General features: G+C 43.5%; 1 protein-coding gene across 1 annotated transcript in view; it reads right to left on the bottom strand.

Annotated features, from left to right (window-relative positions):
• Nucleotides 1–4,686: 4,686 nt before the first annotated feature.
• LOC109934758 (multidrug and toxin extrusion protein 1-like) overlaps nucleotides 4,687–26,389 on the bottom strand; it is a 42,586-nt gene continuing 20,883 nt past the window's right edge. The window contains exons 10-16 of the mRNA XM_048612342.1: nucleotides 23,802–23,869; nucleotides 20,336–20,444; nucleotides 18,409–18,484; nucleotides 18,243–18,312; nucleotides 15,224–15,356; nucleotides 11,199–11,293; nucleotides 4,687–5,410 (exon numbers count right to left, since the gene is read on the bottom strand). Of these exons, the coding sequence (XP_048468299.1) occupies nucleotides 5,345–5,410; nucleotides 11,199–11,293; nucleotides 15,224–15,356; nucleotides 18,243–18,312; nucleotides 18,409–18,484; nucleotides 20,336–20,444; nucleotides 23,802–23,869 (617 nt within the window). The 3' untranslated portion in view covers nucleotides 4,687–5,344. The remainder of the gene's footprint in view (nucleotides 5,411–11,198; nucleotides 11,294–15,223; nucleotides 15,357–18,242; nucleotides 18,313–18,408; nucleotides 18,485–20,335; nucleotides 20,445–23,801; nucleotides 23,870–26,389) is intronic.

Here is a 26,389-nt window from a genome sequence, read left to right as displayed (position 1 = left end):
CTGTGTTCATTAGAGTTTAGATGAATGAAAGGAGACCTTATTGAAACACACAAGATTCTTAAGGGACTTGGCAGGGTACATGTGGAATGGTTGTTTCCTCTTGTGGTAGAGTCTAGGACCAAAGGGCACAATCTCAGAGTAACGGGTCACCTAGTTAGGACAGAGGCGAGGAGGAATTTCTTCTCTCAGAGGGGAGTGAATCTATGGAATTCTCTGTTGCAGAGGGCTGTTGAGCCTGAGTCATTAAGTCTATTCAAGGCTGGGATAGATTTTTAATCAGTAAGGGATTCAAAGGTTATGGGGGAAAGGCAGAAAAGTGGAGATAAGGATGATCAGATTAGCCATGATCTCACTGAACGGTGACTCAATGACTCAAGATGCTGACTGGCCTATTTCTTCTCCTACGTCTTGTGGTCTTATGCTGTTATGTCTTGTGACCTCCTGACACAGCAGCAATGTGCAGAAATCCAATTATTATTACATAAGACATGACTATAAGGTATTTTCTGTCATTCAGTTTCGCAATGAATGATAAAGTTAATGATTAACTAGACTATAACATAAATCCTGGAAATTTCTTGGTTGGCAGCCAGATATCTCAAGTTCTCAATCTAAGCATAATTTCTTTTGGCAAAGGAGCTGTAAATTTGTCAAGATTAAGATGTACTTTGGAGTTACTATTGCAAGATCAACTCTGATAAAACTCTATTGGCTAACAAAAAGTCATCACAGAGATCAAACAGCCAAGACTAGTTTAGCTAACATTCCAAATGGCTCACCTATTCAACATGATCTAAAGAATTTCAAAATCATAACTGTTAACTATTCATTCAGATCCACAAGATCACAGTAGCAAATGAGATCATTCAGCTCATTACACCTGTGTTAGTTCTTTGAAAGTGATTCTTCATTTGAACCTTTTGCCTGCTTTTTTCCCATAGCCCGTCAAAATGTCCTTTACAAGTATTTAGCCCATCATATTTTAAAAGTTGTTGTTGAACCTGTTTCCATCATGCTTTTAGACCATACGCACTTGCTGAGTAAAAGACATTTTGTCTCTTCTTGAGTGTTTCCGCTAATTATTTAAATTTGAGTCCTCTGCTCGCTGACCTACCCCCACCACTGACCCAAAACCGGTGGGAACAATTTCTTCTCCTCTATGCTATCATAATCTTGTCTTAATTTGGAACACCTCTTACAACTTCCCTGCGGGAATGCTGGAAGAATTCCAACAAAGATACCTTATGGTCATTCAGGAGAATTCATCAGCAGGACAAAAATCACAATCAGTGGGGTCCTCTAATGTACAACAACACAGGGCCCAGGCTTCAGAACATCAGTGAACAACTCATGTGAGTGATTACATATTAAATATCTGAGTTGCACATAACACAGCAGGCCATCCCTAATAAAAAGGAGACACATGACTCTGACCAACTTCTCACCAGGTAGTCCATCTCCCCACCCCAATTCCCCCCATTGAAAACCACTCTTTGTGTGTAGTACTCCAGGCTTTCAGTCCTGAAGTGGAGATGCTGGTGTTGGACTGGGGTTCACAAATTCAGAAGTCACACGACACCAGGTTATAGTCCAACAGGTTTATTTGTCCCTTCAGGACTTCACCTGATGAAGGAGCAGCGCTCCGGAAGCTTGTGATTTCAAATAAAGCTGTTGGACTATAACCTGGTGATGTGTGATTTCTGACTTTGTGCACTCCTGAAAGGCTTGGCTCTAACTTTACGGTTATGTCTCAGTCATGGACACCCCAACCAGCAGGCTTGCTCTATCAACGTACCTGTTCCCTTCAATACCTTAAACATTTAAATGAAATCATGCCTCACCATTTTAAATTCCAGGGAATTTAAAAGTTTGTGAGATTTCTCCTCATCGTGTGATCCTTGGAATTCAGGTACATTTGCGGTAAACCTAGACTACATTGCCTTTGAGGCTAGTCTATCCTTCCCAGGATGTGATGCCCAGAAATGCACACAGTACTCCAGGTCTTGTCTAACAAGGGCTTTGGAAAAGTGTAATATTTCTTCTACCCCTTGTATATTAGCCTACTAGATGGCCATGGAGTATATCAGTATGAAACTTAATGATGCACATATGCAGTTCAAATGGTCATCCTTGGATAAACAATAAGCCCAGACAAAATAAGAACAGGAGTAGGCTTATCAGTCCCTGGAGCCTGTTCCACCATTCAATAGGATCATGGCTATTACGATATTCTTCACATACACTTCCCTGCATTTCTCCATAACCCTGACTGATCAGAAATCTCTCTATCTCAGCCTTTAATACACCCAAGGACTCTACCCCCCACAGCTCTCTGTGGAAAGGAGTTCTAAAGACTTATAACCTTCTGAGAAAAGGAGTTCTTCCTCTCTCAGTCTTAAATTGGTGCCACTTTATTCTATTCCTTCTTGTCCTAGACTCTCCAATGAGCGGAAACATCCTCTCAGCATTTACCCCATCAGCCACTTAAGAATCCTATATGTTTCAATGAGATCACCTCTCATTCTTCTAAACTCCAAAGATAGTGATGAAGAAAACAAATCCGTTCTGATTTTATGCTTGTAGTTCAGATTTAGTGAGACTAATTGCACTATCTCTACCATCAGTTCTAAGGAAGGGTCACTGGACCCGAAATGTTAATTTTGATTTCTCTTCACAGATGCTGCTAGACCTGCTGAACTTTTCCAGCAACTTCTGTTTTTGCACTATCACTATCACTGTCTTAGAATCATCAATTAACTCAATGCAGGCTCTGGACTGAAATTGTGTTCTAAGCAGCCTGTATTGTGTCTTTCGTTCTTTGTGTGCATTTTAAAATTATGGACTGAAATGAGAAAGAATTGTTTTTAAAACCATGGTTTTGCAAGGATTGCTGCATGTTTTCAAAAGCAAGTAACTCATGGCAAGCATTGGTTATAAAGCTGCACAAACAAGCAATGATTGAAATAAAAACAGAAGTTGCTGGAAAAGCTCAGCAGGTCTGGCAGCACCTGTAAAGAGAAATCAGAGTTAACTTTTAGGGTCTGGTGACCCTTTCTCAGCCAATGATTGAAGTTAAGGTTGCAGATGAACTGGAGCTGAGGGGTACTGTAGTCAGACGGAGCATTTGTTGGCAACAAGATGAGTGATCTATGTACTAGTGACCAGCCAGAGATAAGAAAGGCTTTTTGCCTGTCAGTAATCATGTGACTAATTCTCAGATAACTGAATAGCTTGGGGCTGCAGAGAGGAACTGCCAAGTATCCACCAGCCAGGATCCCGCTCGTCATTCTCTGCAGTAAGGCACTCTAAACCTGAAGATAACCAGATTATGTTTTCTTCAGCAGTTGCTATAAGGTGTATCTCTTATTTGATAGTTTGAGTGAACCAGCCACCCTGTGCCTTTTGCAGACCAGTGGAAGTATTTGGAAGAGGAAGACTGAGATGAAAGGATCAACTCAACAGATCCTCTGAACAAAGAGAGCTAAAATACTTTCCTAGTTTTCCCTTCATCCATGTGTTTCTTTTTCCCTTGTGTATCCCTATGTGTCTGTGTGGGTAAGAGGGAGTTTTTAAAAGGGATTAAGGTTTTAGTTTGTAGTATTTATGCTGATGGTTTATATCTGTTTACCCGTAGCTTTTTCCCCTTTATTCATTCACGGCCTGAGAGAGTTGCTGGGTAGGCAGCATTTATTGCCCATCCCTAATTGCCCAGAGGGCAGTTAAGGGTCAACCACATTGCTGTGGGTCTGGAGTCACATGTAGGCCAGACCAGGTAAGAATGGCAGTTTCCTTCCCTAAAGGGCATTAGTGAACCAGATGGGTTTTTCCAACAATCGGCAATGGATTCACGATCATCATTTGACTCTTAATTCCAGATACTCATTGAATTCAAATTCTACCAGCTGCCGTGGCGGGATTTGAACCCAGGCCCCCAGAACGTTATCTGGGTTAACAGTCCAGCGATAATACCACTGATCTGTGCTTTTTATCAACAAAATCAGGTAAATTGAGGAGCCTTTGTGTATTTCTAAAAATATTCTTCAACTTTGGTGATAACAGGTCTTGATTTCAGCGAGCTAACCGCAGGGAGCTATGACACTGTTGCATTGCTACTCACTTTTAGTCAAATATATCTAGAGGTTAATCTACTACGATCAATTGTTAGTTAGTTTTTGCTTTATTATCAGAATGTTGAGTTCTTTGCAGAATTGAACGGTAAGTGTCATGAATCTGTGCACCCAGGCAACATGTCTGAGAATCCCAGGCTATCATAATAGCCTACTGGATGGAAAGTCTTCTGCAGACACATCATCATCAAACCCGCTTCTAAGTGGCAGAAGTAAATTTCCCTGCCTCCTGTTCCTGAACAACGACCACATTTTTCATCACCTGTACTCATATCTCATCAAATGCCTCCACGTTCAAGTCACTCAGAGATAGTAAGAACTGCCGATGCTGGAGTCTGAGATAATACAGTGTGGAGCTGGAGGAACACAGCAGGCCAGGCAGCATCGGAGGAGCAGGAAAGCTGACATTTCATGTCGGGACCTTCTTCAGTCCTGACCGGAAACGTCAGCTTTCCTGCTCCCCTGATGCTGCCTGGCCTGCTGTGGTCCTCCAGCTCCACACTGTGTTATGCAAGTTCAAGTGTTGTGTGATGGCACTCGATTGAAGAGCCTGGGGAGATTTTGCTGCATTAAAGTTTTAATATAGATGCAAATTTTTTTGTTGTGCACTGGTACGTCTAAAAAGAATTGTGACTCAGATTGCTCCGCCCACCCCCACAAAGAAGATTAATGTCACCACACCAATAATTGCTTTTCTCATTTCCGTGTTCATAAAAATCCTTTCCAGCTTCAGTCAATGATGTACATGAGCGCCAACTGGGAGGTCTTTGAGCTGATGGAAACCTGATAGCAAAAGCCACCAAGTTGTCCCTGGTCCTGTTTCGAGTAGGCAGGTGCCTACACCGGTGAGGGCCTGGTCACTAAAATGGACACATACGCTTTAAACAATTACAGGAGTCTGTCTGAACGGCCTTCCTTCCAATCTGTAATATAATTGACATTCCTTTAACATTCATTGTTGCTAAGAAGTGAGAAATGAGATAACACACAGAGCACCTCTTATAGCTGCTCCACTGACCACAGAAGGTGATCTGTATTCCCACTTGTCTCTGCAAAGTTCACTGGAGTCTACATGTTCTTCAGCAATAGTCCAATTGCCAGTATAAGTAATCCTGAAAGGATGGCTATTCCCCGACGAACAATCAATTGTTTCATGGACAATTTTTCTTCAACATTCATTTTAGGGGCCGAGCTCTCTTCTCTCATTTGTCCAGTGTTCACATTATTCTCCACTGGAGTGGCATCTCCCATTGTAATGACAGCAATGCCTCCTGACTGCACTTCTGCAAAATAAACAATGTTTTTTTTTTAATTCATTCGTGGGACATGGACACAGCTGGCTGGCCCAGTATATATTGCCTGTCCTTAGTAGTGACAGATACAATTGAGCAGCTTGCTAGGCCATTTCGGAGGGCAGTTGAGAGTCAAGCACACTGCTGTGGGCTTGGAGTCACGTGTGGGCCAGGTAAGGATGGCAGGTTCCTTCCCTGAAGAGCATTAGTGAACCAGATGGTTTTTTTTCCCTGACAATTGATAATAGTTTCATGGCCAACTGTAGATTCTTAATTTCAGATGTTTTCTATTGAATTCAAATTCAGTTAGACTTGAACACAGCTCCCCACCAGCAGCTTGGAAACACTTGATTTAAATTGAGAAATGGAAGAGTGATCTTCTCCAAGGTTATGAAAGGCTGCCATATTTGCAATCACAATAATTAAAAATGTTATGTTTGCGTGCATTTCTTGTTTTTCTTCTCCTCCAATGTATTCCCACATACACAACTCCAATCGGAGCTCACCTTGCTGTAATTACACTGCCCTATCAGGGTAGGAGCTGTAGTGCTCCCAGTGGCAGGACAGTGCATTACAGGGTGACAATTTTATATAGGCAGTTTCCATCATGTGTTCTGAAGAAGGGTCATTGGATTCAAAGTCTGCTTTCTTCCTCCCGATGCTACCAGACCTGCTGAGTCTCTCCAGCAATTTCTGTTTTTGTTTCCATCATGAGTATTGACATAGACATTTACAATGACAATACGAGAGAAAACACTACCAAAATGGAAATGGAAAAACAGTGAAAAGGGGAAAATCGGCAGGACTGTGGGGGAGGAGCATCTGAGTCAAACTCTGATTGGATACCCATTTCAAAGAGGTTGCAGGCAAATGATAGGCTGATTGGCCTTGTTAAGAGGTGATTTAATGATTCTGTAGGGTGTCTTTAATATCAGAAAGCAATTGTATTGCATCCTTGGGATCAGGGAATGACAGATTCAGTAAACTAATAAGGGGATATATTTAAAAATGGAGTGATTGTCCAGAACACCAAAAAGACAACTATGCATGATGTAATTTGGTCACAACAGGCAGCAGGAAATGCCTGTGTGAACATGCACCACTGTGTCCTCAGGCTGGGGAGGGGGAGGCTAGGGAGGAGAGTGGGCGTGTGTGCTGGGTAGGGAGGGGGGTGTTGCTGTGGGGGGAGACAAAGAGAGGCTGACATTGCCAGCTCTGGAGAATGAGTTTGGAGAGGAGAAGGGTGAGGGGGAGATGGAGTGGAGGCTGATGTCAGCAGACCGGGGAGGGGGAGGGAGGATGAGGCTGGGGAGGGTGAGGGTGAGGGTGAAGCAGATCTTCCCCTCCCCGATGTTGTGTATGGAGTAGATCTCTTCGAACGCCACACCTTTTCCTCTCAAGCCCTCCGCCTGGTTCCTCCAGCTGCTATATTGCCCAGGGAGGCTGTAGCGGGGATTGAGTCCCAGAGTAGAGGCTGTAATGGGGAGTGAGTCCCAGAGCGGAGGCTGTAGTGGGGAGTGAGTCCCGGGGCGGAAGCTGTAGTGGGGAGTGAGTTCCAACTGGAGGCTGTAATGGGGAGGCGAGGCCTCGAGTTTTAAAGTCCAGTGCGGTGTGGAGACTTGGCCCAGTGCGGTGTGGAGGCCAGGTGCTGTCACAGACTGGGGTGGAAGGATGTAAATCAAGTACTTGTTTCCTTTTTATTCTTATGCAGGAGTTTTATTTATCATTCTTTCAATTTTGTACCGAATACTTAAGTATCTGTACCTGGGTATCTTGTACCTAAGATAGCACCATAAATGGGGACATCGCAAACTGTTCGTTACACTCATTCGCATGCGTGTGACAATAAAGCTAATTCATTCACTCATTCACTCATTCATTCATTCATTTGTTCATTCATTCATTCATATTACATAAATTTACCAACTGTACAGTATTCATGAAGAACTAGTATAGCTTAGCAGGTGGGAAAACACCAATAAAACTTATGAATGATGCATTTTAGTCTGACTTGTCTTGTATACCTCAAAATGGAGCACCAGCTTGTTAATTTTCAACTTTGTTAAAGAAAAACATTTTTTGCCTCTGCTACTCACCTCAATTTCAGAAAGTTTTGGGTTAAATCCCATGATAGGATTTGAGCACAAAATACTGAGACAGAGAATCCAGTGCAATAGTGAAGGGAAATGCTGAACTGGGGCTTTGACTGTTGCCTGTTGTCCTCTGCTAAACCCTGATCTTTCAAGAGTTGGGAGAACAGGACATGGTGGGTGTGGGCTGGAGAGGGTATTTACCCACATGGGAGAGTCTAGGGACAGTGGGAATAGTCTCAGAATAAACAGGCACCAATTTAAGACTGAGATCAATGCAAAAAATCCAATAGCACTACTTTCAAGAACTCTCCATGGAGATTTATGCCTGGTGTCCTGACCAATCCCCAAATCAACATCACAAAAACTGCAGCTTAACAGGTCATTAGCTAATTGCCTTTGTAGGAGCTTGCTGTGTGGATGCTGGGTGCTGTGTTTCCTACATTATTAGAACTACAGTTAGAATATCCTTTATTGTCACTTGTATTCAAGACAAAATACAGCGAAAAGTGTTGCTGTGCAGAGGCGTCATTCACATTAACTTAGAATAAGAAGAAACTTAAAGAGAGTCCAACTTTTCCATCTCCACTGTTACAGCATATCGCCACCAGAGGCCCACTCTGGGCCTTCCAGGCCACTCCATGTGAAAATGAAAGCCTGCTGCAGGCTTCACAGGTCGAATGACCGACTGATTCTGTAGCTGCACTGCCTCTGAAGATGCAGACGCTGCGCCGGAGCCCAGCGAAGCCACCTCCTGCCAAAGAGCTCCCTTTATCAGGTATGTTTGAGAAGATAGAAGGAAAATGAGAAAGAAATAAAAAAAAAGGCAGACGAAGAGGACAAGCCCAGGCACAGGAGCCTGTATGCTGCTACTCTATCGCCTCCGCTATCTTGCTGAAGTGACAGCACTTTAAAAGTAATTGACTGGCTGCAAAATAACTGGCGCTCAGGGACGGAACTGTGTAAATGCAAGAACTTGCATTTTCAGGAGGTGTTTTGTCTTTCGTCCTGCAGGCCAGACGAATCTGAGTGCTCCCACACTCTTAGTTCTGGCTGTACATTCTGTGGTGTTAAACTCTTCCCTTATGGTTATGGGGGAAAGGCAGGCAAATGACATTATGAGACATTACGTTTATTGGGAGAGCCATTGCCGACTCAATGGACCGAACTGCCTCCCTCTGCGCTGTAACAATTTCTGAGAAAATGTGGCAGCTGCCTCTCCACAAAGACGCTCAGCGATCAGGAGATCGAGACAGCATCAGCTGTGCCAGCCCAGCCTTCCACACACCGTGGCAATGAGTGTTCAACAACAAAACCCTCTTCACTTCAACACTAGTCCTGGGCATAACAGAGATAGTAGGAACTGCAGATGCTGGAGAATCCGAGACAACAAGGTGCAGAGCTGGATGAACACAGCAGGCCAAGCAGCGTCATAGGAGCAGAAAGTCTAGGCCCGAAACATCAGCCTTTCTGCTCCTATGATGCTGCTTGGCCTGCTGTGTTCTTCCAGCTCTGCACCTTGTTGCCCTGGGCATAACAGAGCAGTTATTGTCATCACAGTGAGAGCTGGAGTGTGCATCTACAACATGTAACAGCACGAGGGAAATTTCATCTGCTGTTCTTCTGCCACATCCTCCAGATTCAGTGTTCAATCATTAAACAAACATGCCATTCTGCAAACATTCTAGAACAACTCCTGCAATATCAGGTACTATGGACTATAGACTGTGCCCAGATCCCCCCAAAATGTATCCATAAAGACCCCAAGAATCAGGAACAGACTACACCATTCAGCCCTCAAGCCTGCTCTGCCATTCAGTAGGATCATGATTGATCCAACATTCCTCATGTCCACTTTCCTGCAATTTCCCCATAACTCTTGGTTCCTATACAGATCCAGAATCTCTCCATCTCAGCCTTAAATACACACAAGGGCTCTGTCCCCCTCAGCTCTCTGTGGCAAGGAGTTCCAAAGATTCACAACCCCTCTGAGAGAAGAAATTCCTCCTCATCTCAGTCTCAAATTGGGGTCCCTTTATTCTGACACCATTCGGTCTGGTCCAACACTCTCCCATGACATCCTTCATGAGAACATCCTCTCAGCATTTACTCTGTTGAGCACCCCCCAAACCCTACTTCTGTCCTGTTTTCTCAACTCTCTGTGGGCCAGGGTTTAAGGGAGGATGACAGAAACAAGGTAAGGTTTCTCTAAAGTTGCTCCACTGGAAGCGTGGTGATAGATATTGGTAACTGTGAGGAGGGAGTGTCTAACCATTCAGAATGATGATATGGCCAGCAAGCTGCATCACACTTTCAGCCCAAACACTTTAATGATCTGTCACAGTGATAGCTGAGAAGGAAGGAGAAAGAAACTACCTCTTCACTCTCAATCACACTACCTTGTGGGACAACCTTTCCCCTGTGCTCAAAGATCTACAGGTTGAGAATTGGCCTCTGCAGTAAACCCATGACAGAAACTCTTGACTCTGAGTAGACATCGTCTCGAACCAAGCGATAACTGACATCAAACAAAAGGAAAATACTGCGGATGCTGGAAATCTGAAGTGACCACGGCACTGTGGCTAGCATGAGCTAGGTTCGATTCCACTCTCGGGCGACTGCCTGTGTGGAGTTTGCACATGCTCCCTGTGTCTGTGCGGGTTTCCTCCGGGTGCTCCGGTTTCCTCCCACAGTCCAAAGATGTGCAGGTTAGGGTGGATTGGCCATCGGAAATGCAGGGTTGCGGAAATAAGATAGAGGGGTGGGTCTGGGTTAGGTGCTCTTCAGAAGGTCAGTGTGGACTCAATGGGCCAAATTGCCTACTTCCAAACTGTAGGGATTCCATGAAGCTGCAGAAACTCAGCAGGTCTGGCAGCAGTGGTGGAGACGAAAGCAAAGTTAACACTTGAAGTCTGTTTTGACCTGCCTTTAGAACTGCCTTTTTAAGTTACAGTTCTGAAGAAGTCTCAAAGGCATACTGGATTTGAAAGATTAACTCTGTTTCTTTTCCCACAAATGCTACCAGACTTGCTGAGTTTCCTCCAGCATTCTCTACATGTGATAGCTACCATTATAAGGAGGAATGATTGGAATTTGATTGCAATGTGGCACAGAGTGAATTCCACAGTGTACTATATTGCTGATGGGGTGGGTAGGCCAGGCATTTTGCAACATGGACAGATGGTCACCCAGAGACTCTCCTTGTGGTCTTTATTCATTAACAGGATGAGGGCATCACTTATTACTCAAGGGGCAGATCAGCGTCAACCGCATTGCTGTGGGTCTGGAGTCACATGTAGGCCAGACCAGGTAAGGATGGCCGTTTCCTTCCCTAAAGGGGCATTAGTGAACCAGATGGGTTTTTCCCCGACAATGGATTCTTGGTCACCATTAGATTCTTAATTCCAGATATATTGTTGAACTCAAATTCCATCATCTGCCGTGGCGGAATTCGAACCCGGGTCCCCAGAACATTACCTGGGTCGCTTGATTAACAGTCCAGCGATAACACCACCAGGCCACCGCCTCCCCCCTGGTGACTTTGTAAAGAATGACAAAGAGAGAATGATGAGAATCATGGCGGCTAATTTGCTCTCCCAGGCAGGTCCAAAGAGTCAAGGCATGGGAGGGAAGTGGAAAATGTAGCAAATTTACTGACGCAACAGCCAAATTCTATTATCTGTTCTCACCTGATTGGATGCTTCATTCCAGTTGATTTTGTAAATCACTATCTGATAGAAAGCATACTGGAAAAAGACACAAATGACCATTCCATACCAGTAACCTGCAAAAGATAAATGTGTGTGAGTCGCCAGGCAATTCTGTCAGATTTCCCGTCTCTATGTTTTCTGTTCTACTTTATCTCTGTGAGAGGGTGTTACCTTGATGGGGCGGTACTGCCTCTGGAAACTTGTGCCTTTAATTTCTGAGAAGGCTCAGATTCCCTGAAATGTGAAATCCTGGTCAAAGAAAGATTGTTCTCTCCGACAGGACCTTCACTGCAATGGCAGGATTGGTGGCCCTTTAACGGGAGGTACATTCTGGGTGTTGTAAAACAGTGTAGAATCATGGATTTGCACACAGGAAACTGATGGGTTATGACTTGAAACTGACTGTTTACCATGTGGTGAATTCATCAATCATTAGCGATGGAGGGAGCAGGGAAGGAAGAGCAAAGAATGGGAGGCCAGGAAATTAGTTCCATTGTTGCATCAACAGTGGTTTCAGCAGAGACCTGGGCACCTGTTCTCTGGCACATCCCCTCACCAGAGCAAATGGACACCTGTTGAAGGAAATGACTTGGATTTATTTACTCTGTTTATTCGCTCATGTCACTGGCTGGACCGACATTTTGTGCCCAACCCTACTTGCCCTGGAGAAGGTGGTGATGAGGTGCCTTCTTGAATCATTACAGTCCTTAAGGAGGGAGTTCCAGAATTTGGAACCAGTGTTGGTAGAGTGATGGCAATATATTTCCAAGTCGGGACGGTGAGTGGCCTTGAAGGGAACTTACAGCTGTTGATATGCCCATCCACCTGCTTCCCTTGTCCTTCCAGGTGGTTGATGCCATGGAGTTTAAGAACACAAGAACACAAGAACTAGGAGCAGGAGTAGGCCGTCTGGCCCTTCGAGCCTGCTCCGCCATTCAATAAGATCATGGCTGATCCTTTCGTGGACTCAGATCCACTTACCCGTGTTCTCACCGTATCCCTTAATTCCTTTATTGTTCAAAAAAAATCTACCTTTTTTTTAAAAGCGTTTACTGAAGTAGCGTCAACTACTTCACTGGGCAAGGAATTCCACAGATTAACAACCCTCTACATGAAGAAATTCCTTCTCAATTCAGTCCTAAATCTGCTCCCTCTAATCTTGAGGCTATGCCCTCTTGTCCTAGCTTCACCTGCCAGTGGAAACATCCTCTCTACTTCTATCTTATCTATTCCCTTCATAATTTTATATGTTTCTATAAGATCCCCCCTCAATCTTCTGAATTCCAATGAATATAATCCCAATCTACTCAGTCTCTCCTCATAAGCCAACCCCCTCAACTCCGGAATCAACCTAGTGAACCTCCTTTGCACCCCCTCCAGTGCCAGTACATCCTTTCTCAAGTAAGGAGACAAAACTGCACACGGTACTCCAGGTGTGGCCTCACCAGCACCTTGTACAGCTGCAACATAACCTCTCTGCTTTTTATTTCAATCCCTTTAGCAATGAAGGACAAAATTGCATTTGCCTTCCTAATTACTTGTTGTTAAGGGGATACTGTCAAAGGACTCTTGGTGAATTACCGCAGTGAATCATGTAGATCGCTGCCAATCTGCCTCGGGGACAGGAGGAACATAGAAAGTGGCCAATTGGATGCTAGTCAAGCAGCTTGTTTTGCCCTGGATGATGCCTTGATGATACTGAGCATCTTAAGTGTTGCCGGGACTGCACTTATCTGGGCGAGTGGGGAGTATTTCATCACACTCCTGACTTGTGCCTTGTATATGGTCAACACGCTTTGGGGAGTCAGGAGGTGAGTTACTTACAACAGAATTCTCAGCCCCTAATCTGGCTGTAATAGTCTTAAATGGAATAAAGGCAAAAGAAATAGTGATTAGGTGATGCCAAGCTTTGACATGAAAAACCTGAAGATTGTAGGATGCTTCCTGTGACATCTGCTGATCTCATATCCATAGGAATTTTGTTTCTCCAGGTGTTTGTGATTCTGTGATCTCACTGACAAGTGATTCCTGTAGATTGTAAGGTGCCAAACGTCACCCCAATATTTGAGAAAGGAGTGAGAGAGAAAAGAGGGAACTCGAGACTTATTTGCTTTCCATCAGTAAGAGTGAAAATACTATCATAAAGGATGAGATAGACACTTGTGTGATAATGATCTGATTGGGCATAGACCACGTAGATTTACAGATGAAAAATAATGCTTGACAATCTTGGAGTTTTTGAAGATGTCACTAACAGACTGATAAAGGGGAGCTGATGGACAGAGTATATTTTGATTTTCAGAAGGCTTTTGATCTGTTGCCAAAAGGAGGCTGGATAGAATAATTGAAGATAGAAGTAATGTACAAGCATGAATTAGTCATTGGCTAATGAACTTTAAATAGAGACTGAGAATAAATGGGACACTCCCGAGTTGGCAGATTATGATGAGTGGGATATTACAAAGATCAGACTTGGAATCCAACTGTTTACAACATATATCAATGATTTGGGGATGGGGATCAAATGTAACATTTCCAAATTTGCAGATGATTCAAAGCTAAGTGGGAATATGTGTCATGAGGAAGATGTAAAGCAGCTTCAGGAAGATTTAGCTTAGTGAGTGAGTAGGAACATGGCAAAAGGAAAATAATGTGGAAATGACTATTACGAGGGGGCATAATTTTAAGGTGATTCGAGGAAGGTATAGGGGAGGTGTCAGAGGTAGGTTCTTTACAGAGAGTGGTGGGCATGTGGAATGCCTTGCCGGCAGTGGTAGTGGAGTCAGATACTTCAGACACTTTTAAGCGACTCTTGGATAGGCACATGGAGGATAGTAAAATGTAGGGTATGCAGGGTAATTTGATCTTAGGAGGATAATAGGTCGGCACAACATCGTGGGCCAAAGGGCCTGTACTGTGCTGTACTGTTCAATGTTCTACGTTCTAAAATGTGAGGTTATCATTCGACACTTTCATAGGTAAAACAGATATGCAGAGTATTTCTCAAATGGTCAGTGTTTGGAGAGTGTAGATGTACAAAGGGACCTTGATACCCTTGTCAACAAGTCACTTTAAGCTGACATTTGGGTGCAGCTAACCATTAAGAAGGCTAATGGAATGTTAGCCTTTATTGTGTGAACATTTGAGCACAGGAGTAGTGAAATCTTGAGAATGAGCCTGGTTAGAACACACCCGGAGTACTGTGGGTGGTTTTGGTCTCCTGACCTCAGGAAAGGTATTATTGCCATAGAGGGAGTGCAACAGAAGTTCACCAGACTTAGTTCCTGGGAAGGCAAGACTGCCTTAAGGGAAGAGGCTGGATAAACTGGGCCTGCATTCTCTCAGGTTTCAAAGAATGAGAGGAGATCTCACTGAAACCTGCAAAATACTTAAAAGTGATAGACAGGGTAGGAGTGGTTTAGATGTTTCTCCTGGTTGGGGAATCCAGAACCAGGAGGCACAATTTCAAAGTAAGGGATGCCACTTAGGACCGAGATGAGGATGGTTAGGGTTAGGATGGTTTTTACTCAGAGGGTGGTGATTCTTTTGAATTCTCTACTCCAGAGAATTGTGGATATCTCAGTCTTTATGATAGAGATTGATGGATTTCTGATCACCAACAGGCATTCAGGGCTATAGAGATGGGATGGGCAAAGGCATTGGAGTGTTCAATCAGCTATCATCAAGTTGAATGGCCAGAAGGGTCAATGGGCTGAATGGCCTATTCCTGTTCCTGTCTAACTATGACAGCCTCCTTCCCCTTACGAGTCTTTCTTCCTTTTCAGGAAGAGAATTCTAGAGCATCAGAACACACCAGTAAAACAAATCCATATCTCCCCCTGATTCTTTTGAAAATAATCTGATTGTCTATATTTGCACGCACAGAGTGTTGCCATTGTGGTGAGAAATCAGAGATTAGCCAGTGGTTAGTGGGAGAGAATCCCAGAACGTAGCCAAGCCTTCAGGACAAGAGAAACAAAACACATTAATAAACAACTTCCTACCAATGATCCCAAACTTTGCAGCAAACATCAGTGATATTCCAATGGGAAAACCAATGAGATAAAATCCCACTAGGTTACCGATAGCTCCCAGTCTTTGCTTCCCAGTTCCTCTCAGCACTCCACCATTCACACACTGTGTAGTAGACAAATAGCACATATTAATGTTTAATTCCTTTACAGTAAAGGTTTCAAGAAATACAAAGACCACACAAAATAAGAGTTGTGTTTTAGGAGGTGATATACTTACATGGATAGAGGATTGGTTAACTAAGAGTAAACAGAGAGTGGGCTTAACTGGGTCTTGTTGGGTTTTCAGGATGGCATGAGTGGGGTCCAACAGGGATCAGTGCTGGGACCTGAACTACTAACAATTCACATTAGATGAAATTTACTGAAGACACAAAGCTAGGAAGGAAAGTAAGTTGTGAAGAGGACATTGTTGCATATGCGGTCACTTTGAGTCTGTAGAACCATCCTTTTCATGTGTAGGTGTCTATAGGGTCTGCTTGGTCTGTTGTGGGAGAAGAAAACCACTTCCTCGGCTAACTAGAAGAAGTTCTTATATTGAACAAAAAGTAGTTTGTCGCATGTCGCTTACTGGCTACATTGATATGATAGAGACAGCTACAGAGACTATGAGGACAGCCTTGGTCTTACTCCTCTGAGATTCTAAGGTGTTCTGCCGACAAGTGGGTGTTGTTTAATGCACTTCTCAATATTAACCCTTTCAGACATTTACAACCTTTTACAACAACCATACAGCATGTATGATAGGTTAATTGAGTCAGCAAATATTTGGCAAATGGAACAAAATTAGGGAAAATCAGGACAGGTCCATATAGTCATAGAGATGTACAGCATGAAAACACCCTTCGGTCCAATTCATCCATGCCGACCAGATATCCTAAACTGATCTACTCCCATTTGCCACTGTTTGGCCCATATCCCTCTAAACCTTTCCTATTCATATTTCCATCCAGATGCCTTTTAAATGTTGTAACTGTACCAGCCTCCAACCCCTTCCTTTGGCAGCTCATTCCATACACACACCACCCTCTGCATGAAAATGTTGCCCCTTGAGGCCCCTTTTAGATCGTTCCCCACTCACCCTGAACCTATGCCCTCTGGGGAAAAGACCTTGACTATTCACCATATCCATGCCCCCATTGATTTCATAAACTTCTATAACGTTATCCCACAGCCTCCGACACTCCAGGGAAGATAGCCCCAGCTCAAACACTCCAACTCTGGCAACATCTTGTAAAGCTTTTCTGAACCCTTTCAAGTTTCAAAACATCTTTCCTATATCAGTGAGACTAAAATTAATGCAATATTGCAAAAGTGGCCTAAGCAATGTCCTGTACAGCTGCAATATGACCTCCCAACTCCTATACTCAATGCACTGACCAATAAAGGCAAGGATACCAACACCTTCTTCATTATCCTGTCTACCTGGGACTCCACTTTCAAGGAACAAAGAATCTGCACTTCAAGGTCTCTTTGTTCGGCAACACTCCCGAGGACCTTACCATTAAGTGTATAAGTCATGTTCTGACTTGTCCTACCAAAATTTAAGTATATTGAACTCTATCTGCCACCCCTCGGCCCAGCGGCCCATTTGATCAAGGTCCCGTTGTACTCTTCGCTGTCCACTGCACCTCCAATTTTAGTGTCACCTGCAAACTTACTAACCATGCCTCCTATATTCACATCCGAATTGTTTATATAAATGACAAGAAGCAATGGACCCAGCACCGATCCTTGCAGCACACTGCTGGTCACAAGTCTCCAGTCTGATACTTTGACAGGAAGAAGAAAAAAACAGTATACAGGTTAAATGGAGATAGATTGCAGAACTGTAAGATACAGAGAGACCTGGGTTTCTTGGTATATGAACCAAAAACAGTTACTACACAGGTACAGCAAGTGATTAGAAAGGCAAATGAAATGTCAGTGTTCATTGCAAGGGGAATGGAATATAAAATTAGGGATATTTTGTAGCATTGTACAGGGAATTGGTGAGGCCACATATACACTATTGTGTATAGTTGTGGTCTCCTTATTTTAGAGAGGACCTAATTGTATCATAAGCTGTTCACAGGAGGTTTATTTGACAGATTCTTGGAATGAAGAGGAATAAGGAAAGTTGGACAGACCAGGCCTGTATTCATGAGAGTTTAAAAGAATGAGAGGTGATCTTAATAAAATATACATGATCATGAATGGATTTGACAGAATGGACCACGTGAGGCACATCAGGACTAGGAGACACATCAGTTAAAAATAGGTCTCACATTTGAGACAGAAATGAGAAGATGCTGTTTTTCTCAGAGGCTCACAAGTCTATCTTTTCCAAAGAGCAGTGAAGGCCAGGTCACTGAATATTTTTAAGACAGAGGCAAATAAATTCTTCACTAACAAGGAAGTCAAAGGATATTGGGGGTAGGCTTGAAGGTGACATTGAGGCCGCATTCAGATCAGTCATGGCAGATTGAGTGGTGGAGTGTCCTTCCCTATTTGAATTGTTTCTATGTATGTGCATAGACCAGCCATGATCTGTTTTCTCATTCTTTCACAGAATGTAGGCATCACTGCCTGGGCCAGCGTTTATTGTCCATCCCTAATTGCCCTTGAGAAGGTGATGGTGAAATGTCCTCCTGAGCCATCCATGTGATGCACTGTGATACATCCACTGTGCTATTGGGAAGGGAATTCTATGTTTTCAATCCAGCAACAGCTACAGAATAATGTAGCAGGCTTAAAGGACAGAATTGCGTCCCTTCTGTTCCTGCGTTTACCGCAGTAGGAGCTTCCCTGTTGCCAGCTCACGACCTTAATCATTCGATTAAATTTGAATGAAGTTATTTTAAGAATAACAAATAGAAACTCTTTTTTCTGAATTCGCAAAGACATTGTTCAGATAATTTCTGACACAGGAAGGAAGTAGTCTGCCTGCAATCTTAATTTTAAGCCAAATGTATTTGCATAAGTTGTGTAAGGTTTCATTTGAAATACTCACAACCAAGGCATCAAACAATTGGTTAGTAGCGACTATTGGTAACACTTTCTCAACTAATTGAATTATTTCCCTGTAAGAAGGAGAGAGTAGTGTCAAGGCAGAGCTTTCAGACAATGCTGAGTTCAACTTGTGATCTAAATACAGTCAAGATTTCTTTCAAACTCACTCGTCATTGGTGAAGACATAACCAATCACATCCTTTATAGCCTCCAGTACCGCAAAAATCACCAAAGCCAGAAATCCTGGTCAAAATGAAATACAAATAAGTACTAATTCGATGTATAAACAATTCTGACCAACTAATCAATTATAAACAGGAGCAGAAATTGCTGGAGAAACTCAGCAGGTCTGGCAGCACCTGTGCAGAGGATGCAGAGTTAATGTTTCGAGTCTGGTATGACTCATCATCAAAAAGTTTCTGAAGAAGGCTCACTGAAATGTCAGAGATAACAGGGTGTAGGGCTGGATGAACACAGCACGCCAAGCCGAAACGTCAGCTTTCCTGTTCCTCTGATGCTGCTTGGCCTGCTGTGTTCATCCAGCTCTACACCTTGTTATCTCAAATTCTCCAGCATTGGCAGTTCCTACTATCTCACTGAAATGTCAACTGCTTTCGCTCTCCACAGACCTGCTGAGTTCCTCCAGTGATTTTGGTTTTTTGCTTCATATCTTCAGTTCTTTGTTTTAATCAATTATACATTTCAGGCAACTCACTCCAAAGGAACCAACAATTCAGAGACTTTTCTATCATCGCCCTGACGTTCCTCGACCACCCATGTGTCTTGAGCAAATAATCCAGCTTGCTACACCAGTATGGGGTGCTGCACTGTCAGAGATGTCAGCGTTTGGATCGGTTATGAAATAAAGATCTTGTCAGCTCTCTCAGGTAGAGGGGAAATCTACTACAACACAATTACAGCAATGAGTGAAATCCTGCCCAACCTATCCCTTGAAAAACCTGATTGTCTAATCATTTTTTTCCCTCCAAACAGCATTGCACCCAAACCTACCCTATATTTCCCATGGCTAATTCACCTAGCCTGTACATCCCTGGACATGATGGGCAATTTAGCACAGCCAATCCACCTAACCTGTACATCTTTGGGTTGTGGGAGGAAACTGGAGCACCCAGAGGAAACCCACACAGACACAGGGAGAACGTGCAAACTCCACTCAGACAGTTGCCCGAAGGTGGGATCGAACCCTGGCACTATGAGGCAGCAGTGCTAACCGCTGAGCCACTGTGCCAACCTTAATAGCACATTGGTTGGTTAGGACTATACTCACTGGAGGTTAGATTAATGGTTGGGTGGGAGGTCTTATAAAAACCTATAAAAGTCTAACAGGCCTAGTCAGGGTAAACACAGGAAGGATGTTCCTAGTGACCGGGGAGTCCAGGATCAGGGGTCAGAGTCTAAGGATATGGGGTAGACCATTTAGGATTGAGATGAGGAGAAATTTCCCATGAAGAGTGGTGAACTTGTGGAATTCTCTGCTGCAGAAAGTAGTCATTTATATTTTTCATGAAGGCGTTAGACATAGTTCTTAGGGCTAAAGGGATCAAAGGGTATGGGAAGAAAGTGGGGACTGATTCAGATGATCGGTTATGATCATATTGAATGGTGGAGCAGGTTCGACATGCAGAACGGCCAGAACGGTTCCTATTTTCTATGCTTCAATATCTCTGTACAGTTGGATATTTTCTTTCCTTAGTATTAATGCGTGCATTCTACACCTTGAACACTATCAGGTAAAAGAGTGCTGTTGGAAGCAACAGGCCTGCAGGTCAGAAAGTTACTTAACCAGGCCTGAATCCCACTGCCCTCTCACCTTTGCCAGGAATTAGGTTCTGGATGACAAGGGCCAGAAATGGAGATGATCAGCCACAGTCATGTTGAATGTCAGAGAAGGCTCGAAGGACTGACTTGACCATTCCTGCTTCTGTCTTTCAATAGATAACAGCTAAAAGCTAAGGCCCTGAAGTGACTAATTAAGGATACTGAGCAAACCGAAGATAAAGAGGTGAGCGCTGCATTACTGAAGTGAGGACACTGTCACCAAACAGTGCAAAGAACTGCAAATATAGTACTCACCAACGCACCACAGAGCAGCTTTCGCAACATTTTTAGCTTTCTCTGGGTTCCCTGCACCCAGTGCATTTCCCACATGAACAGCTGAAGCCACCCCGTATCCCAGAGGTATCTGCGGGAGAAAGAAGACAGGGGCTGGGAAATTGCACCCAGTGATTCTGCATAGGGTAAATTGCATTGAAACAGGCCACCTCATTAAAAGACCACTCAAGGCTGGACATTTCTGGATGGCTAGTTTGTGATGCCAACACTGTGGGTTCCATTCTTGCACTGACTGAGCTCACCATAAAGGAACAAAAACAGAAGTTGCTGGAAAAGCTCAGCAGGTCTGGAAGCATCCCTGGAGAGAAATCAGAGTTAACATTTTGGGTTGAGAGACCCTTCCTCAGAACATTATGGTTGGAGGAGAAGACCGAGAAGACAATTGAATGGTCCCTGTCCACAGGGCTCGCTGAGATGATTTTTTTTTGCTTGTTAGGATTTGCTCCCTGAGTTTTCTTCTCCAGTTATCTTCACTCGCTTACAGGAGACACACAGCAATTGGTTCACATGTATCACTCTCACTTAAAACCCACACCTTACAGTGACTAATGTGGGGAAATAAACCGGCTTTTTTCAGGCCTGAGATGCCTTTTACTCCAGGGAAACGGACTGCTTTTTCCTTTCTGGATGTCCGACAGCTTCTGACCAAACATTCACACTCACAAGCTCTTCAGTTGCCTGGGAGTCAATCACGTGGCTGTTGTCAGGCAGAAGGCTTTTGACACTGACAACTGATCACCATTTCCACAAACCAATCAGCTATTTGTTGCCAGCCGAATCTCTCTTTGTACATACCCCTGGTTCCAGCTTGTTCACTTTAACCTTCTGCACTGCTCAAACAAGCAAAAGTGTAAATAGCACTTACAGTGAGTGTCAGGTAACTTGCTTTTAAGAAGTACTGTAATTCTTTTCAAAATCTTAGTTTTTAAAACAGTCCTTCTCCTATTTCAACCATTGTCAAAAATTCAGAAATGTAGATCATAGATCATAGAATCACAGAATCCCTACGATGTAGAAACAGGCCATTCGACCCAACAAGTCCACACTGCCCCTCTGAAAAGCATGGAATTGATAAATTTTTTTTTACAAAATCCATTCTGTCGAAACCTCTCAGAATTTTAGGGCAGCCCTCAGCATTCTTATCTCGAGACTAATAAGAACCAGCGTGTCATTCCTTTCCTGATGTGTAAATTTGCATGTTTCTGGTAACATCCTGATATTACCTCTGCATCATCTGCAGTGTCTCTATATCCTTTTCGTAAAACTCTGACCAGAACTGTGCACAGATTTCTGAAGTTAATTCCAACCACGGCTTGAGGTGGATTTAGCATGACTTCCCAAGTTTTAAAATTGTAAACCTCTGTCTGGCACAGACAGGATGGGCCAAGTGGTCTCTTTCTGTGCTGTGAACTTCCTATGTCTATTAAATAGAGCATATACTGAGATTTTTTAAAAATGGCCTTGCCAACTTGGTGGTGCAACTTTTCATGATTTGTGTATTTTCACTCAGAGGCCCTGTTCCCAGTGAGGAAAACCCTCCAAAAATCTTAGCACAAGTTGGTGTTGACCAGAAGAAACCCTACAATTCCACCCTCTGCAATTACTTACTTTATTCAATGCAGCTCTTTTTATACTTTAAATACAATTCTCTCATTCTTCACGGTGTCAGGGACTGGGGTTCGATTCCCACCCTCGGGCGACTGTCTGTGTGGAGTTTGCACGTTCTCCCCGTGTCTGCGTGGGTTTCCTCCGGGTGCTCCGATTTCCTTCCACAGTCCACAGATGTGCGGGCTAGGTGGGGTTGGCCATGTTAAGTTGCCCATAGTGTTCAGGGATGTGCAGGTTAGGGTGGGCTACTGGGAAATGCAGGGTGATAGGGTAAAGGGATGGATGGGATGATTGTCAGAGGGTCAATGTTGACTCGATGGGCCGAATGGCCTGCTTCCACACTGTAGGCCCTCTATGATCCATGTCTACCTTCTTGGTTAATAATGAAATGAAATAATTATTTAAATTTTCTGCCATGTCTTTCTTGCCACCTGTGATATTACTCTGTATAACCCCAATGGTTCTATTTCCGACCTTCCAATTTTTATTGACAAGCCTGTAAAATATTTTACTATTTTGTTTTACTATCTTTTATAATTTAATGTAAAGTTCCTTTTGCCTTACTAGTTGGTTTTAGATTTTGCTCCCATTATCTCTAAGTATTGTTTGATTCTCACTTCCCTCTGCTGTCAATGTACTTCACATTCCACTTATGTATTTATTCACCCATGGAATCTCACTTCTGTCTTGTTTATTCTTTCCTTTAATCTCTATATATATATGTTTCCTCCAATACATCCAATATTTTAGCCTCTTAAGACCAGGAGATCAGGGTCATCTCAGTATTTTTAAAATCAAACTGTTGGAACAGGCGGGACTTGAGCCCAGGATAGCCTGGCTCAGAGGTTTGGACACTACCACGACAGCACAAGAGCCCTCTAAACAACCTATTCAGATGTGCCATGGCACATATCCAGGTCTGGTCAGTCTTGAATCTGGGCCTCCTGTGCCACAAGAGCACTCTGCCCTGAGCAGGTTCATCTGTGAAAGAATAAAAACTGGTGACTTCTCACAGATTGGTTCCTGAGATTGTTGGTTTGCTCACTGAGCTGGTAGGTTGGTTTGCAGACGTTTCGTCACCGTACTAGGTAACATCACCAGTGCACTTGCGGTGAAGCGTTGTTGGTCTGCCCCCCCTTGTTATTTATGTGGGTCCATTCTGATGTGGTGGTTGGCCTCATTTCCCATTCTACTTCATAGTGGGTGGTATATGGGGTCTATTTCCACAGGTTTGTTGCTGGAGTTCTTTGTTGAGTATCAGGCCTCTAGGAATTCCCGTGCATGTCTTTGTTTGGTTAGTCCTAGGATGGTTACGTTGTCCAAGTCGAATTAGGGACCTTCTTTGTCTGGGTGTATGGAAATGAGTGATAGTTGGTCATATCTCTTGGTAGCTAGTTAGTGCCCATGTACCCCGATAGTTAGCTTTCCCCTGGTCTTGGTCCCTGTTAAGAGTCGAGTAGATTAAACCAAGCAATTTGTCCTAAATATTTCTAGTGAATTCACTTCAGATACTTTCAAATCAATATTTTCTACTCTTCCTCTCTAGAGATGTTATGACACACTTTTGGAGCAGGTGGGATTTGAACCTGTGCCTCCTCACTCAGAAGTCGGGACATTGCCAGTGCACCACAATAGCCCCTAAAAGGTGTGTTACCTGCTACCACCGCAGTGCCAGAAAAGCCCTTTCAGGAGTCTGCTGAGTGACTGAGTCAATGAGATGTTAATTGTCCAACACTCCCATTTTAAAGTTCAGTGAAAGTTGTTAGTTCTTGTTGGGAAAATGTTATACATTTATGTCTGGTAAAATCTTTAGCCTTACCATGTATACCACCAGTAATATCTGATAAACAACACTTTGTGCTCCAAGTTCAGCTTCATTAATTATTCCTGTGAATGAGAAACAATATGTGAGATACTGCTGTACTTGTTCATCTTAAAAGAGACAAAAACTACGTTGAGAGGAAGCTGAACAAACTTCATGTCCTTTGCCTTCAGAGTGTCACTGTTTATTAGCTTCTTTCACATTTTCTCCCTTCTGTTAAATCCTCTCCCTGGTCTAAACATTTTTGCCTCTACTCTGGATATTAATGGCACACAGCGACTTGAATTAATGTGTCATACATTTATTCAATCATTAAGCAGCAGTATGTATGAACAAGATGGAAGGAGGTGCACTGTCTCTAATCCCACCACTCCAAGGTCACAATTATCTGTTTATCTGACTGTAATGATTTTCCTTTCAACTGTATTTCTTATTTTCTAACTTATGCTATGAATCACTATAAGGTAATGTAATTTTTTTTTCTTTATTTCTCTATTTGTATCTAAGATTTGTACCTAGGTACTCGATACTTAAGATGGCGCCATGAGAGGCGATATTGTAAACTTTTCACGGTACTTCTGCACTTGAGTACACGCGACAATAAACCTAACTTTAATTCTAACTTTAATTGCTTTACCTCAGTTCTGAGATAGTCAATTGTCGGCTTTCCCTGTCTTAGACTTAGAATAAAACGAAATCCATCAACTGAGATACTTTAATGGCCACAAAGGGTAGAATCTTCCCAGCCCGTGATGGGCAATGGCGAGCCAGATGGGAAAAGATGACGAAAGCGGAAACCTGAAATTTTTGATGTCAAGAAAATAAAGTTCCATTCTGCAACTGAGTTATGAAATGGCAAGACAAGAATCTCAATTTTGAGTGGTAAGGGAACTAATTTGGATGATATTAGTACCAAATCTCGCTTCATTGATGTGCAGCTCCCATTCTCCCACTCACTGTGTAGAAACTAGACAGCAACAATTCCCAACAATGTAACTCAGAGTGGGCACCAACAGCTCCAGCTCACCAATGACTCCTCTTAGTCTCCATTGTCACCAGCGGTCACCAAGGTCTCAGGATACGCACCATGTGGGACCCTTCAAAGGGCAATGGTTCCAAAGAAACACCCACACAGTACAGGTGGAAGATTCCTGTTATCACAGATCCTTTTGTATTGACCTGATGTGTTGACAGGTGGTTAGCTTGGATGGCTGGTTTCCTATACGAGGTAAAGCCAACGCTGAGGGTTCACCTCCCACTCTGGCTGAGGTCACCATAAAGGTCCTTCCTTTTTAACCTCACCTATCACCCAAGGCATGGATGACCTTCAGGTTAGACCATTACTCTCTAATGAGACAGCAGCCCCATTGTCTGGCATCATTTTGGTGACTTTATCATGGTGTAAAATCCTAGCCCCAAGCACTCTTGGCCACATTGTTATAAATCTGAAGAAGGGTCACTGCACCTAAAACATTAACTCCAATTTCTTCCCACAGATGATGAGTTTTTTCAGCAATTTCTGTTTTTTTTTTAAATTCTGATTTCCAGCTTCTGCTGTTCTTTTGGTTTTTCTGTTTAACCATTATAGATCAATCCTACCAATGGCTGTGAGACTCAAGCAATGTCTTGCAGCCTGGAAAGATTCACTCTAGTGGACAAGGTACCAATTGCCTTCCAAGGGCCCATAGCCTGCAAGAGGGTCAGGAGCTGCTCACTCCACAGTTTGCCCCATAAAACACCCCGCCACCATCGCATGTGCAATGCTGCCTTTCTCTGATAATTTGGGGATGGGGAGAAGTTCTCCCAATCTGTTACTGTATGAGCAACCAAAGGCCTGAGCAATAGATATCTAAACCAGGGCAATGTCAGTGTAGCAGCATCGCACTGGGCTCCTCATCAGGGGCCCCTATGTCCCAGTGTTTGGACAACGCAGTTCAAATATCAACAAGCGTGTGGCTACAACTGCTGGACATTAATTCTGCCAGACCTGCTGACGTTTTCAGCAATTTCCGTTTCTATTGGGGAAGGTGACAGGCAAGTGAGGGAAGATGTTTGAGACAATAGTGAGAGTGGTGGAGCATGAGACTCGGTGGGAGATGTGTGCAGTAGCAGAGACAGAGTGAGCGTGAGGTAGCAAAGAGAAGATGATAACGCTTAACCTCACAAACATTGGCCATCTTGCCACGGTGCTGCATATTCCTCTGGACTGTCTGCTGACCCAGTTGGCAACTCTGAACCAGGGTGGCAGGGTCCCTTTGGCAGTCCCAACGAAAGAACAGGACCCTCCTCATCACCAGTTGGTCGACCAGGTGAAGTGAAAGGTAACATGCCTCTATTCACCATCTGTGGGCAATTCTTCCAACACTGCAACCTAGAAGGGCAGCTCCTGGGTGGGAGGCCCGGGCCTAGCAACTGTATATGGTTTAAACACTGACACCCAAAACCATGTCCAAACAGGACACGGTAAAAACACAGGCAGGTCATCTCTAAGAGGCGGGTCCAAGCAATCAGATGGCATTACATGATTTCCCATGGAGTTGTTTATAAAACAAAATGTTCTCATGTCCAAAGTGATCTGTCAGTGA

The sequence above is a fragment of the Rhincodon typus genome, chromosome 26 (genome assembly GCF_021869965.1).
Source record: "Rhincodon typus isolate 14 chromosome 26, sRhiTyp1.1, whole genome shotgun sequence".
NCBI classification, from domain to species: Eukaryota; Metazoa; Chordata; class Chondrichthyes; order Orectolobiformes; family Rhincodontidae; genus Rhincodon; species Rhincodon typus.
This window is presented reverse-complemented; position numbering and strand designations above follow the sequence as displayed.